The 17,031-nt window shown below is 45.6% G+C and overlaps 1 protein-coding gene across 1 annotated transcript in view; it reads right to left on the reverse strand.

The window, feature by feature from the left end:
* Positions 1-11,554, reverse strand: part of LOC121573403 (potassium/sodium hyperpolarization-activated cyclic nucleotide-gated channel 1) — a 131,609-nt gene extending 120,055 nt beyond the window's left edge. The window contains exons 1-2 of the mRNA XM_041885355.2: positions 11,075-11,554; positions 1-277 (exon numbers count right to left, since the gene is read on the reverse strand). The exon at positions 1-277 is cut by the window's left edge and continues 147 nt beyond it. Of these exons, the coding sequence (XP_041741289.1) occupies positions 1-277; positions 11,075-11,439 (642 nt within the window). The 5' untranslated portion in view covers positions 11,440-11,554. The remainder of the gene's footprint in view (positions 278-11,074) is intronic.
* Positions 11,555-17,031: the final 5,477 nt, after the last annotated feature.

The raw sequence follows: 17,031 nt of genomic DNA on the forward strand, positions 1-17,031 counted from the left end.
ATAATCCACTGGTATGGACGACAGGAAGTCGACCACAAACCAGCTCTTCAGGTAGTTCATCTTAATGACCTTGGGATCCAGGATGATCTCGGAGCTCTCCTCGTTGACGATCCCCGTGCGGAAGTTCATGACCAGATCCACGAGGAAGATGGTGTCTGATGCTACGTTGAATATTAGCCAGGTGGTGGTGGTCTGCTCCGAGAAGAAGGTTATTCCTACAGGAATGATGATCAGGTTCCCCATCATCATGACCAGCATTACCAAGTCCCAGTAGAACCTACAGCAGACAGAGAAAGGGTTAACAAATAATATGGCTTTAGAACAAACAGAAAAGAATGGCTGGAATATGTGAATATACAGTATAGGTACATAGATGACTAATGTCCCAGTAGAACCTAGAACAAACAGGAAACATACTGTCCCAGTAGAACCTAGAACAAACAGGAAACATACTGTCCCAGTAGAACCTAGAACAAACAGAAAACATTTTTTAAAAATGGAATCGAACCACGACCCAGGCATTGCTAGCGCCATGTACCTAGCTATTTAATGTCAACTGAGCCACACAGAGACATACAGTACATGGCTGGATACATGGATGGATGCATGGCTGGATGCATGGCTGGATGCGTGGCTGGATGCATGGCTGGATGCGTGGCTGTCCATAGACAGAGGTTGGAGGGTTAAACCCACACATCATCCATAGACAGAGGCTGGAGGGTTAAACCCACACATCATCCATAGACAGAGGTTGGAGGGTTAAACCCACACATCATCCATAGACAGAGGTTGGATGGTTAAACCCACACATCATCCATAGACAGAGGCTGGAGGGTTAAACCCACACATCATCCATAGACAGAGGTTGGATGGTTAAACCCACACATCATCCATAGACAAAGGCTGGAGGGTTAAACCCACACATCATCCATAGACAAAGGCTGGAGGGTTAAACCCACACATCATCCATAGACAGAGGCTGGAGGGTTAAACCCACACATCATCCATAGACAGAGGTTGGAGGGTTAAACCCACACATCATCCATAGACAGAGGCTGGAGGGTTAAACCCACACATCATCCATAGACAGAGGATGGAGGGTTAAACCCACACATCATCCATAGACAGAGGTTGGAGGGTTAAACCCACACATCATCCATAGACAGAGGCTGGAGGGTTAAACCCACACATCATCCATAGACAGAGGTTGGATGGTTAAACCCACACATCATCCATAGACAGAGGCTGGAGGGTTAAACCCACACATCATCCATAGACAGAGGTTGGATGGTTAAACCCACACATCATCCATAGACAGAGGCTGGAGGGTTAAACCCACACATCATCCATAGACAGAGGTTGGATGGTTAAACCCACACATCATCCATAGACAGAGGTTGGAGGGTTAAACCCACACATCATCCATAGACAAAAGCTGGAGGGTTAAACCCACACATCATCCATAGACAGAGGTTGGAGGGTTAAACCCACACATCATCCATAGACAGAGGCTGGAAGGTTAAACCCACACATCATCCATAGACAAAAGCTGGAGGGTTAAACCCACACATCATCCATAGACAGAGGTTGGAGGGTTAAACCCACACATCATCCATAGACAAAAGCTGGAGGGTTAAACCCACACATCATCCATAGACAGAGGTTGGAGGGTTAAACCCACACATCATCCATAGACAAAGGTTGGAGGGTTAAACCCACACATCATCCATAGACAGAGGTTGGAGGGTTAAACCCACACATCATCCATAGACAAAGGCTGGAGGGTTAAACCCACACATCATCCATAGACAAAGGCTGGAAGGTTAAACCCACACATCATCCATAGACAGAGGCTGGAGGGTTAAACCCACACATCATCCATAGACAAAAGCTGGAGGGTTAAACCCACACATCATCCATAGACAGAGGTTGGAGGGTTAAACCCACACATCATCCATAGACAAAGGTTGGAGGGTTAAACCCACACATCATCCATAGACAGAGGTTGGAGGGTTAAACCCACACATCATCGATAGACAAAGGTTGGAGGGTTAAACCCACACATCATCCATAGACAGAGGTTGGAGGTTTAAACCCACACATCATCGATAGACAAAGGTTGGAGGGTTAAACCCACACATCATCCATAGACAGAGGTTGGAGGGTTAAACCCACACATCATCCATAGACAAAAGCTGGAGGGTTAAACCCACACATCATCCATAGACAAAAGCTGGAGGGTTAAACCCACACATCATCCATAGACAGAGGCTGGGTAGAGGACAATCTGACTCTACTAACATTACAGCACAGGAGGTTGGTGGGACCTTAATTGGGGAGGACAGGCGGCTCGTGGTAATGGCTGGAGCAGAATAAGTGGAATGGTATCAAACAATGGTTTCCATGGTTTCCAGGTGTTTGATGCCATTCCATTTGCTCCGTTCCCGCCATTATTATGAGCCGTCCTCCACTCAGCAGCCTCCACTGATTACAGGCTGTCTCTGTGAGGTCTCTGAGAGGTCTATGGGACATTTCTCTATGGACTATCACTTCAAAACCGGCTATTCTCATTGATGTGTGATGGCAGACAACCCAGATCTTGAAAAAAGCACGAAAAGCACAACAGGCATAAAATAATCTGCAAGCCCACACATTGAGTCTTTTACATTGAGACTGTGTTTCTTCCCTCTGGAGGCTGGGTGGGTATGACCTTAGAGACTCTGCCTTGGGTTGTGTCCCGGGAGAAACCTTTTGAAACAGAGTGAAGCATGGAAGGTACTATCTAAACTTTGTCCAATAAGAAACGCTCCATTTTTGTTTTCTTTGTTAAAACGTTTTGCTTACCCGGTGCCCTATTGAACACTGTTCCCTACTGAACATTGTGCCCTACTGAACACTGTTCCCTACTGAACACTGTGCCCTATTGAACACTGTTCCCTATTGAACACTGTGCCCTCCTGAACACTGTTCCCTACTGAACATTGTGCCCTACTGAACACGGTGCCCTACTGAACACTGTGCCCTACAGAACACTGTGCCCTACTGAACACTGTTCCCTACTGAACACTGTTCCCTACTGAACACTGTGCCCTACTGAACACTGTTCCCTACTGAACACTGTTCCCTACTGAACACTGTGCCCTACTGAACACTGTTCCCTACTGAACACTGTTCCCTACTGAACACTGTGCCCTACTGAACACTGTTCCTTACTGAACACTGTTCCCTACTGACCACTGTGCCCTACTGAACAATGTTCCCTACTGAACACTGTGCCCTACTGAACACTGTTCCCTACTGAACACTGTTCCCTACTGAACACTGTGCCCTACTGAACACTGTGCCCTACTGAACACTGTGCCCTACAGAACACTGTGCCCTACTGAACACTGTGCCCTACACCTCATCCTGATTCTAGTCTGTGTTGATGTGTCTGTCTGTCTTCTGATCAGAGAAGCCACAAGTGATCCATGATGGGCACCCAGCCGGCTGGGCCGAGGGAGTGAGATCTTCAGACATTCACAAAATGTCCTGTTGGCCTAGGCCTAATGATAAGGGCATTCCATCTCATCCATGGCACTAAAATAGATGCTTTCAAGAATCCTATCTCATGCTAAAAACTGTCCAGTGACGCCCGTCGATGTCGATGCTAGGCTGGACTGGGCCTGCGTCCCAAATTGCACCCTATTCCCTAGATAGTTCACTACTTTGAACCAGAATCCTATGAGCCCTGGTTGAAAGTAGTGAACTTTATAAGGATATAGGGTGCCATTTAGGAAGCCAATTGAGTTGGAGGTGCACTCTGCGGGCTGTAATGGATCTGTTTAAATAAAAGCAAGCAGCAGCCAGTGGTTGCTTTATAAATATCTGAAGATCATGTGTCAGATAATTGTCTGCACTTCAGCTAAACGGTCATCTCGCTGGGTTAATAATAGACAGATTGCGATATTTTTAACACCGGACAAGGCATCTCTGATCTCTTACATGACTGACAGTAAGGGTGGAATATTTGCACATTGAGCTTGTTTGAAGAACCATGTCATAAATGTACAGAATTAGCCTGTCTGGGGGGATTTCTAAATGTAAATTAAGCCAGGCCAAATCACTGGGCAAATGTGACTGGTAAAAACCCTTGTGAGTTGAACAAGCACAAAATATGACATTTTGAGTGCCATTTTGAGTGCCAGAAGTGTTAAACAACCAGTGAATATTGCCCAATTAATCTCATTTATATTGTCTCTGAGATAGACCATCTAGGCAGATTATGATTGAATCTAAGGCAGCTCTCTAACCATCACATTTACTTTTACATTTTAGTCATTTAGCAGACGCTCTTGTCCAGAGCGACTTACAGTAGTGAGTAGATACATTTTCATATTTTTTGTTTGTACTGGTCTGTTGGCTGATCTGCCAACACCAGAGAGAACAGAGGAGTGTTCAGCTGGGAATAACGTTGTGGAACGTTCAGATAAAAATATGTTCGGTAGAACAAACATGCCTCTCTCTGACATGTAGAATAAGGACTCATACCAGCCCTCTTCAATACATTTCTACCTGCAACGCTCCACAATATTTGCCTACTGCTGAACATGACCCGGACCTCAACAGAGAGCTCACATTGTAGCGAATTAGGATCCAGAATTACTGCCTGTATTCCGTGACAAGGTCATTGTTTATGTACTCAACTCATAAACAAACAAACGGGGGCCATTTTAAATTTGACAACTAGTTTCTCCCATTAGCCAGTCTGTTCTGCTGCTGCACCAAACAGAATGTAAGTCTTGTTGTTATTCCAGAATGGTGTTTGTTCTACATTCAATCCAATGACTGAGCAGCGACTGATGGAATTGGTCTGTGATGTACTGTAGCTGCTGTATGTGTAAAAACACTGAGACCAGCACTGCTAATTAGGAAGCACCAGAGGGCATGGATTTGGTCAAAAGCAAGACACTGGATGTGTCTGAAATGGCACCCTATTCACTATAAAGCGCTACTTTTGAATAGGGTCCATAGGGCTTTTCTCAAAAGTAGTGCACTATATAGGGACTAGGTAGGGTGCCATTTCTGATGGATCCATGGACTTGGGAAAATGTAAAACACTCTTTTGTTCACATTTTCCTTCGTTAGACTACGCTAGGACACCTCTCTGATCTGGGGGGAAGAGAAGCTAGAACCAAAACCATAAATAATAAATAACGCACCAAACAGTTACACACCTCTAAAAATAGAAGGTTCGCTTTGGTGTTCTTGTTGGAACCTGAAGATTCTGCTGTGACATATTAGAATTTAAAATATTTTGATCACATATTGTGATTACAGCCTATTTGAAATGTCTTCGCCAAAGGTACTGGAGTGATGTTAAACTAGTACTATTGGTGCTGCTGTTGAGACTTACTGTAGTTAATGATGATATAATTTACTACAGAGTAATAATCTCCTTCATTCGATCAATGCAACAAAATATATTTGATTGTCTTTTGTTAAAAAAACATAAATTAGAGTGAGAGCAGTGGCATCTTGATCAAGGTCAACTGATACGAGAAGGTCATGCAGCAATGTCATGCTATCTAGGCATGGTCATGCTATCTGGACATGGTCTTGCTAAAAGAGCCCTAAGAAAGAAATAAGTTTCACTGAAGACAAAAGCTTATTCTCCAAAAGGCCTAGTCTACAACAGGCCAAGCATGAGACCCTTTCTGAAATCTATAAATAATTAATATTACTAACTAGCCATTAATCTTTAAGCAGCCTCTGTATTAAGAATATGTTTGAGATTGAGTTTCAAATGCTTTTTGAAGCTATACAAAGCAGTCATGAATGGTGTTGTCTGTCATTCATGGGTGGACTGTTGTTGCTTTCATTTTCATTATAAAGTCACATTGTTGTTGTGGTCATAAAACATATTGGAAACCATTGATAGACTGTTGTGGTGGCCTTTTTTCATTATAAAGTCACATCGTTGACTGAGAACAAAATAAGATGGGGCTTATGTCCCCAAAAACTGTACAACTGAAAGCCTGCAAGAAAAAAACAAGACACTCCTTTTGTTTGTTGTGAATCATAAAAACCTATTGGAAACCCATCTACAGTGGGACAGGGCGGCAAGTAACCTAGTCGTTAGAGCGTTGGGCCAGTAACCAAAAGGTCAAATCCCCGAGCCCACTAGGTGAAAAATCAGTCGAAGTGCCCTTGAGCAAGGCGCGTAACCCTAACTGCTCCTGTAAGTCGCTCTGGATAAGAGTGTCTGCCAAATGACTTAAATGTATTAGAGAGGGGCTCCATCCGATTAAATGTCTAAATGATGCAACAGCCAGACAGTACATTACCGGCATTCTGGGAACACAGCAGAGAAATGGAATAACAATTAAGATAAAGTCCCTGAAAAGAAGGGATTTAACTTTGAAGCGGATACAGACTGGAGGATTTCAGCCAAACAACAAGAGCACCCTTTGCATGTCCAACATATTTCACTGCACCTATCCAGTGTACCTGACAATAAAACATATTTTGTTTTTGTTTTAATATAATAGCAGAGTAGCCAGGTATAGAATAGCCAGGTATAGAATAGCAGTGTAGCCAGGTATAGAATAGCAGTGTAGCCAGGTATATCATATTTATACAATTCTGAATTGGAGCCAGGAATACAGAAGAGGACTACAGCATTGGTGTAGAATAGCCATACAATTATATAAGCCAGGGCCAAGAAGGAAGAGCTCTGCTCTGGCATTGTGATTGTCTTCTCTCTTCACATTGACAAGACAACACATCACTGTGATGTAGTGCCCAGTGGAAGGTCTCATGAATGAGGCAAGGCCATAGAGTAAACTGCTGAACCCCTGTCATGTGACAAGGGAGGTGACCATTTGAGGACATTGTAAAAGGGAGTCAAGGGTTCCATTCAATCATCTTTGGTACAAAACAAGGTATTTGCATTCTCTCTAGTCTAGTCCCAGCTAAGATTCGAATAAATGGTATCCAATACATTGAAGCTAGTAAAAAATTGCACTCATTTTATAACTTTCCCGGCTTGAATCTTTAAAATGATCTCTATTAAGGAGACACTTATCGAATTATTATTCGTTAATAAGCAGTCATGTATATCACCTGATTGGTGCAGATATGCCCTTTGTGTCTGTTATTACGGAACGGGTTGATCATGTTACATAATTGTTTTGGGGCTTGCTGTAGCCTAACGTGACTGACATGTAGTAGTTATAATCCTGGCTAACCTTCTTTCTACAATCTAATGACACACCGTTCTGGAATATGACAGACCACTGTGACCCCGCCCTATTTGCAATGCAAGGAATGTGTTTATCCTACCTTTCCAACTACACCACAAAGTTAGAGTTTTTATTTTGGTGACAGACAATATATATGAGAAGAGAAGGGGTATCCTAAAGCTGTGTACAGTGTACAGAATTTAAAAAAAGTCAATCACAAAATATCTCATCATCGGAGTTGAAAGTAGCCTAAGCTGGTTTGGTCCGGTATGGAGTATACTGGCTAAATAAATAGTTGGTGTACGCCACCGGTAAAACATGCGCCTATCGCAATAATTAAAACATAGATTCCAAGACAATTGTCGGCTATTACACTATTTATCATTACTGCATTTCAGTCGCATGAAAAAATAAGCTCCAAAATGCGGTGTGGTTCGATGATAACGTTGGATGCCTGATGAAGACCTAAGGGTCGAAACGTTGTTATAAACAAATATCACCTGGGAGCATGAGCAACAGTGTGCGGCGTTTTCCTTTCTGTTTTCGATGATAACGCTGACATTTTTCCATGGCAGAGATGAGTGGCCGAGACCGAGAGGCGCGCGGACAGCAGTGTAGGGCATCAACTCAGGTTACAAGAGTGTAGGCCTGATGAATGACAATCACCTAATGTCATTCATAACACCTTTTGGCGTATTGTAACTGATGTCTCGTTGTGTTTATCAAATGGCACTGTATGGATGCCGGAATTATTTTAGTGTAGCCTAATAGTTGGTATAGTAACTGAAGTTTTGTCTCGGGAACAGGATTGGAGAAATATGATTAATTTATTTCAGCATCTTGAGAGAATGCGGATGCGCGCGTAGGGACCATATCTTTTTTTTGCCTAAACGTGCAATTTCTTTCAGCGACATAAAAACTGACAGTATTGCGTTTTCAACCACATAAAATATGTATCCAAGACGAACTGAAATACTATCAGAAACATGTTGGATCATTTTCATAACTTTTAATTTCCTTAAAACCGGTCAAACTGATGTAATTTGGAAGTTTTGCACGGAAAATCTCCCTGCTCCTTCAACATCCTCGCGCCATGAGAGAAACAGAAATAAATCTATGGATTTATGTATGACATCATTCTGGTGAGCAAGGCTTTATTATGTATTCTAGACAAGCATCAAGTAATGACAGAAGAGAAGCTGCATGTTTCTAATTATAGACAACTTGACTAACAAATACCCTACCAAATGTCGGAAATTATAAGCAGAAAAATATCTAGGCCTAAATTAGGCTTAAAAACTATTTGACAAATCTGTAATATTAGGTCCATAGAGATCCGATTAAATTACTAGGGATTATATATGTAATTCAATGATTAGGCCCATAAAAACATGTTTTTATTAAAAGGCGCGTACCGGGAAGAAATTAAATCTACTTTCACACCTGCTCATAATAGATAATAGCATAATTTGTGTTGTAGTAAGCTAGCAGAGGCTATCTCCGGTCTCCACAGTGCAGAGAAGCATGTCAGCACCATGGACAGCGACGAGTTAAATTTAGCAGAGTCACCATAGAGTCCCAGCACACTACTAGATTATTAGATTAGTATTAGGTTATTATTAATACTGTAGATTATTTGAAAAGGGGATGGGCTATCTCCAGTAACCACAGTGCATAGTAGCATTTCATCACCATGGACAGTGACGAGTTAAACTCAGCCGAATCAACATGAAGTCCCAACTTGCTGCTGACTAGAACAAAAGGGTTACCCACCATCCATCCAACTCTACCAGGGGTCACCCCACCATCCATCCAACTCTACCAGGGGTCACCCCACCATCCATCCAACTCTACCAGGGGACACCTCACCATCCATCCAACTCTACCAGGGGACACCTCACCATCCATCCAACTCTACCAGGGGACACCTCACCATCCATTCAACTTTACCAGGGGACACCTCACCATCCATCCAACTCTACCAGGGGTCACCCCACCATCCATCCAACTCTACCAGGGGACACCTCACCATCCATCCAACTCTACCAGGGGACACCTCACCATCCATCCAACTCTACCAGGGGACACCTCACCATCCATTCAACTTTACCAGGGGTCACCCCACCATCCATCCAACTCTACCAGGGGTCACCCCACCATCCATCCAACTCTACCAGGGGTCACCCCACCATCCATCCAACTCTACCAGGGGACACCTCACCATCCATCCAACTACCAGGGGACACCTCACCATCCATCCCTCTACCAGGGGACACCTCACCATCCATCCAACTACCAGGGGACACCTCACCATCCATCCAACTACCAGGGGACACCTCACCATCCATCCCTCTACCAGGGGACACCTCACCATCCATCCAACTACCAGGGGACACCGATGGAACGGAAGGTAGAACCAACAATGCCGTGTTTAATTGGTGAATTTAAAACGTAGCCTATTGGATATGGGAACACTTGGATCTGACATTATACCTGTGCCTTTACATATACGTCAATGTTCAGGAAGTGTAGCTCAGTGTATATATATATATATATATATATATATTCAAATGACACTGCATTGTTTAAACAACACACAATAGAAAGCTGGGCAGTTACTGAACAAACGAGGCAGGTTATGAAAGCTTCCATTTGGCCACTGGGTATCATTTTACCTTGTCAGGTGATGTGAGGATTCATATATTCTCTCAAACAAACATTCTACTGACTTACATTTACCCAAATAAGAATTAAATATTTATTTGCAGCATTCAATCAGGCTCATTCTGTTATTTCTATCAATGCGCAGTATTAGGTAGTTTATATGCAGTCCGATAAATGTCTGTGAGACAGTCAGTCAGTGTGTGCGTGACGATGCATGCACAGCAATAGTTGCAAATAAATAATACAAATATTTATGGCACAATGCCTACACAAGCCCATTAATCACTTATCTCAAACTTTATCCAAATGAATTCCTTAAACAAATAAACCAATAAGGTTTATCATACGAGGGATCGTTGTAATGGGTGTATAGCTCCCTAAAAACAAACAGTCAAATTCCATCATGTTTATTTCTGCGCAGTTCTTGGATTTATGTTTGATGGACGTGTATCCCACGTCAGAGCATTTTGCATTCTATTTTCTGTACATTATTCACGGTTTTGCGGGCGGTCTCCGTTTAACTGTTCAAATGCCAGGTTTTTGAATTCATCTCTTCCCTTGTTATTCACTTGTTCATTTTGATGCGGATAACCAATGTTTAACTCTCTCTCTCTATCTATCTATATATAATAGATATATAATATAATATATCGTTTCTCGATAGAATTTACCGCATATGTCTTTTTTCTATCCAGAGGCCATCCTCACTGACCCTCTTCGTTTCATCATTGCAGGCAGTGCTATAACGATATGTTTTCAACCCTGATGTTCCTACATTACTGTCATGTTAAACACAGGTAACGTCTCTTAGGCTTTTATAGAACCGCATATGCCACAAGCAAGACTGTCTTATTGGTGTATTGTGGTGTGAACAATCAGTATTTGTGTATTTAACTCGTGACATTCACCATCCTTTTTCCAAGGACATCTCGTGGATTCATTCTATTGCTTGTCTTCGACATTAGAATAATGCAAACGTCGTAATGGAAAATATGAATACGATCACAATTTGATAGGTAAAACAATCAACGCCAATATAATTGCCTCAATACAGAAGCAAGATTAGCCTCAGTTTTGGGCGATGCGTAACGCGCACTGATGACAGAGTGGATGTGGTGTCTTGCGGACCTGGCTGTGTGGGTGACCGCATGGGTAAAAAGCTGAGAAGATGACTTTCCACTCCTTACCTAAAATCGCTATAGGGATGAATGATCCAGTATCCAGCCGTTTGGACCCTTTCTTGCTCTTTCTCAACGGCTTTCTGACTGCCGAACATTCGCAGGGAAAACTTATTGACACCGGGCTGCATCATCGCTCCAAATTGCCGCTGCATAAAGCCATGTCGGTTCCCGGACCCGTCTATATCGTCGAACCCGACCAAGGCTTCCTCCCGCTCCCCCTTGAAGCCCACCGAGTTTCCATGGTCCCCTCCTTTCATGTTCTGGCTCCCCATATTATTCTTCTGTATCGAGTCTTGCCTTTGAAATACATTATTCCCATCCGCTTTCTCCCCTTCTTTGTTGCTGGAGAACGAATTTGATTTGTCTTCCATGATTTTCACTAAAACGTACTGTCTCCTGGCTCGGAGGACAGGCTACGCGCAAAACTCAAGAGGACCCGCTGTAAGCACTCCTGTTTCATTTGATGTCCTTCAACTACTCGGCTCCGCTGCCTCCTTTGCAAATGCTGCAAACTGAGACAGACTTCTAGTGAACCTGACAGATCAGGTTTCCTGGGTTACCGCCATCTACCGACTGGACGGGATTTATTGTTCAAGCGCCTCTCTCGCTCGCGCGGCACTGCGGTTTAACAGGCACACTGCTGGCTGGGGCTCGTGCACTTCATTTCCATAATGTGATTAATGATAGAGCTCCCCCTTCCTAATCAGTTTAGTGAATAATATGACCATTCAGCACATGATGATATGAAGACAAAATGAGCCCCTCACTTAAATGACAGATAATATATGAATATTTAATACTAGGTTTATCAACTCAATGCAGAATGCCTTGACAATTATTGTCTCAAAATGCAATTTTGCTTTCCCCAGACTGACATCTATGTGTAGGCTATTACCCTGGTATTATTACCCTGTGATTTATGCATTCAAATCAAATGCCTGCATAATATTCACAGCACAGCAGAGAGCATGCATGCTGTGCTCACACACCACTCTGTGGTGCTGCATCTGTCATCATACATCACATATAGCCTTGTTACTCAGCAGAGGTGAGATGTGGGAGAATGGCATGGCACTGTAGCCTACGGTCTGTCTGTTCATCTATAGTCACCATGTGTAAATCACACCTTTCAACAGTGGTGCAGTATCCTGTCAGATCGACACAGCTGGATATGTGCTATTCTCGCGTGCTTTTTTTTACACAGTAGACCAAGGCGTCGTGTGCATCAAGCGTCTCAGAGTAGGAGTGCGGATTTAGGACCAGTCTTACCTTTTAGATCACAGTGCATAAGATGACATGGGCACGGGGGGGCTGATCCTAGATCAGCACTCCTACTCTGAGATGTGTGATACCTACAAACCCCAGGTCTACCCGTCTCCTCATATGTTCATATTTCAATCAAAACAAAAAGAACCATTATGGTTGGCTGTTGTTGTTTATCGTGTCCAATACCAACAAAGTGTGCATCAATAATGAGTTAATAATAATTAAATAAAATAATAATTGGATAACACCTCAGTCATAACAATGCTGCTTCACGTGCAGGGAGTAGGAGCTAATGTCCACCTTGGCAGTGACAGTGACACCCACACTCTGACTGCGTGATAAATGGCACCCTTTTCCCTATATAGTGCACTACTTTTGACCAGAGCCCTGTGGATTCTGGTCAAAGGTAGTGCACTACAAAGGGGACAGGGTGTCATTTGGCATGCACACAGTGACACCTTCAACCCCCTCCATCTCTCCAATCCCCGGGTGTTTAGCATGACGCCTGCCTTTCCCGCCTGCTGCCCCCAGTGTAACATTCACAGAGATTAAATGTGGTTAATTTTGCAGTGATGAACTGTTGTCTTCCTCTCCAGAGGGCACATCATCACACTGAATCAAGCTGCCTCCTGACAGAGCAGACTATAAAGGGAATGGGGACATAGAGAGGGAGTGGGAACAGAGAGAGGAAGTGGGAACAGAGAGAGGGAGTGGGGACAGAGAGTGAGTGGGGACAGAGAGGGAGTGGGAACAGAGAGTGGGAGTGGGGACAGTGAGGGAGTGGGGACAGAGAGTGAGTGGGGACAGAGAGTGAGTGGGGACAGACAGAGGGTGTGGGGACAGAGAGAGGAAGTGGGAACAGAGAGAGGGAGTGGGGACAGAGAGGGAGTGGGGACAGAGAGTGAGTGGGGACAGAGAGTGAGTGGGGACAGACAGAGGGAGTGGGGACAGAGAGTGAGTGGGGACAGAGAGTGAGTGGGGACAGACAGAGGGTGTGGGGACAGAGAGAGGAAGTGGGGACAGAGAGAGGAAGTGGGGACAGAGAGAGGAAGGGGGGACAGAGAGAGGGAGTGGGGACAGAGACAGGGAGTGGGGACAGAGAAAGGAAGTGGGGACAGAGAGAGGGAGTGGGGACAGGGACAGGGAGTGGGGACAGAGACAGGGAGTGGGGACATGGAGTGGGGACAGAGAGGAAGTGGGAACAGAGAGAGGGAATGGGGACAGAGAGAGGAAGTGGGGACAGAGAGAGGAAGTGGGGACAGAGAAAGGGAGTGGGGACAGAGAGAGTTGGAGTGGGGACAGAGACATGGAGTGGGGACATGGAGTGGGGACAGAGAGGAAGTGGGAACAGAGAAAGGAAGTGGGGACAGAGAGAGGGAGTGGGGACAGGGACAGGAAGGGGGGACAGAGAGAGGAAGTGGGGACAGAGACAGGGAGTGGGGACAGAGACAGGGAGGACATGGAGTGGGGACAGAGAGGAAGTGGGAACAGAGAGAGGGAGTGGGGACAGAGAGAGGAAGTGGGGACAGAGAGAGGAAGTGGGGACAGAGAGAGGGAGTGGGGACAGAGAGAGGAAGTGGGGACAGAGAGAGGAAGGGGGGACAGAGAGAGGAAGTGGGGACAGAGACAGGGAGTGGGGACAGAGAGAGGAAGTGGGGACAGAGACAGGGAGTGGGGACAGGGACAGGGAGTGGGGACAGAGACAGGGAGTGGGGACATGGAGTGGGGACAGAGAGGAAGTGGGAACAGAGAGAGGGAGTGGGGACAGAGAGAGGAAGTGGGAACAGAGAGAGGGAGTGGGGACAGAGAGAGGAAGTGGGGACAGAGAGAGGAAGTGGGGACAGAGAGAGGAAGTGGGGACAGAGAGAGGAAGGGGGGACAGAGAGAGGAAGTGGGGACAGAGACAGGGAGTGGGGACAGAGAGAGGAAGTGGGGACAGAGAGAGGGAGTGGGGACAGAGAGAGGGAGTGGGGACAGAGAGAGGAAGTGGGGACAGAGACAGGGAGTGGGGACAGAGAGAGGAAGTGGGGACAGAGACAGGGAGTGGGGACAGGGACAGGGAGTGGGGACAGAGACAGGGAGTGGGGACATGGAGTGGGGACAGAGAGGAAGTGGGAACAGAGAGAGGGAGTGGGGACAGAGAGAGGAAGTGGGAACAGTGAGAGGAAGTGGGGACAGAGCGAGGAAGTGGGGACAGAGAGAGGAAGTGGGGACAGAGCGAGGGAGTGGGGACAGAGAGAGGGAGTGGGGACAGAGAGAGGAAGTGGGGACAGAGAGAGGGAGTGGGGACAGAGCGAGGGAGTGGGGACAGAGAGAGGGAGTGGGGACAGAGAGAGGAAGTGGGGACAGAGAGGGGGAGTGGGGACAGAGAGAGGGAGTGGGGACAGAGAGAGGAAGTGGGGACAGAGAGAGGAAGTGGGGACAGAGAGGAAGTGGGAACAGAGAGAGGGAGTGGGGACAGAGAGAGGAAGTGGGGACAGAGAGAGGAAGTGGGGACAGAGAGAGGGAGTGGGGACAGAGAGAGGAAGTGGGGACAGAGAGAGGGAGTGGGGACAGAGAGAGGAAGTGGGGACAGAGAGAGGGAGTGGGGACAGAGAGAGGAAGTGGGGACAGAGAGAGGGAGTGGGGGACAGAGAGAGGAAGTGGGGACAGAGAGAGGGAGTGGGGACAGAGAGAGGAAGTGGGAACAGAGAGAGGGAGTGGGGACAGAGAGAGGAAGTGGGGACAGAGAGAGGGAGTGGGGACAGAGAGAGGAAGTGGGGACAGAGAGGGGTCACAGACACATTCAGTCCTATAAGAGGAGACACCCTGGTCCTCAGCCCAGACCATAAAGATAACAACCCATCGGCTTGTGGGAAATGAACCCTCAGACACAGCGAACAAAAGGCAATGAAAAGGAAGTTACATATTGGGACCGTCACATTTGATTTGGGGAAATGGAGTCCATGACACTTTTTGGCTACAGACACAATATTGACTATCATGGAGCTAGAGAGAACCCTTCAAAGGAAGTTGATTCCCCACGTTGTCGTACCATATATCCACCATACAGCTATAGGTACTTTACAGCCTACCATGTATAGTACCATATGAAGAAGAAGAATACTTTTTTGAATCCATAAGAGATGGAAATTTGTCTTCTGCTGGACTCAAATCAAATGTTATTCATCACATGCGTCTGGTGTAGACTTCACAGTGAAATGCTTGCTTACGAACATTTCCCAACGATGCAGAGTAAAAAAAAAAAAAAAACTATTAAATATTAACTAACACAAGAGGAATAAAATAAAATACACAAGAATGGAGCTATATACAGGGAGTACCAGTACCAGATCAATGTGCAGAAGTACAAGGTATTTGAGGTAGATATGTACATGAAGGCAGGGTAAAGTGACTAGGCATCAGGATATATAATAATAAGGTATTTGAGGTAGATATGTACATGAAGGCAGGGTAAAGTGACTAGGCATCAAGATAGATAATAATAAGGTATTTGAGGTAGATATGTACATGAAGGCAGGGTAAAGTGACTAGGCATCAGGATAGATAATAATAAGGTATTTGAGGTAGATATGTACATGAAGGCAGGGTAAAGTCACTAGACATCAGGATATATAATAATAATAAGAGTAAAATAAAGAACAGAGTAGCAGCAGCAAATTATGAGTGTAAAAGTGTGTGTGTGTATGTGTTTGTGTTGTGTTGCTATGCGTGTGTGTGTTATGTGTTTGTGTGTGTATGTAGTGTTTGTGTCAGTGTGTATATGGTGTGTATATAAAGTCTAGCTAGTGTGCGTAGGGTCAGTGCAAGATAGAGTCAGTGCAGATAGTTCGGGTAGCATTAATTGACTATTTAGCAGTCTAGCTATTTAGCAGTCTTATGGCTTGGGGTGTAGAAGCTGTCTCGGAGCCTGTTGGTCCGAGAGCCGATGTTCCGGTACCGTTCGCCGGACAGTAGCAGAGAGAGCAGTCTATGGCTTGGGTGGCTGGAGTCTTTGGCAAGTTTTTGGGCCTTCCTCTGACACCGCCTGATATAGAGGTCCTGGACGGCAGGAAGCTCGGCCTCAGTGATGTACTGGGCTATCCGCACCACCCTTTGTAGCGCTTTGTGGCCAAGGGCGGTGCAATTGCCATACCAAGTGGTGATGCAGCCAGTCAAGATGCTCCCAATGGTGCAGCTGTATAACTTTTTGAGGATCTGAGGGCCCATGCCAAATCTTTTCAGCCTCCTGCCGTGCCCTCTTCACGACTGTGCAGGTGTGTGTGGACCATGTTAAGTCCTTAGTGATGTGGACGCCAAAGAACTTGAAGCTCTCAACCCATTCCACAACAGCCCCGTCGATGTGGATGGGGGCGTGCTCTCCCCTCTTTCTCCTGTAGTCCATGTTCAGCTCCGTGGGCTTACTGACTTGAGGGAGAGGTTGTTGTCCCGGCACCACACTGCTAAATCTCTGACCTCCTCTCTGTAGAATGACTCATCGCCATCGGTGATCAGACCTACCACTGTCGTGTCATCAGCAAACTTGACGATGGGGTTGGAGTCATGCGCAGCCACGCAGTCGTGGGTGAACAGGGAGTACAGGAGGGGACTACCCTCACCACCTGGGGCTGGCCCGTCAGGAAGTCCAGGAAGTCCAGGAAGTCCACGATTCAGTTGCAGAGGGAGGGGTTCAGTCCCAGGGGACCTAGCTTGGTGAT

This window comes from Coregonus clupeaformis, chromosome 9, assembly GCF_020615455.1.
Source record: "Coregonus clupeaformis isolate EN_2021a chromosome 9, ASM2061545v1, whole genome shotgun sequence".
Classification (NCBI taxonomy): Eukaryota; Metazoa; Chordata; class Actinopteri; order Salmoniformes; family Salmonidae; genus Coregonus; species Coregonus clupeaformis.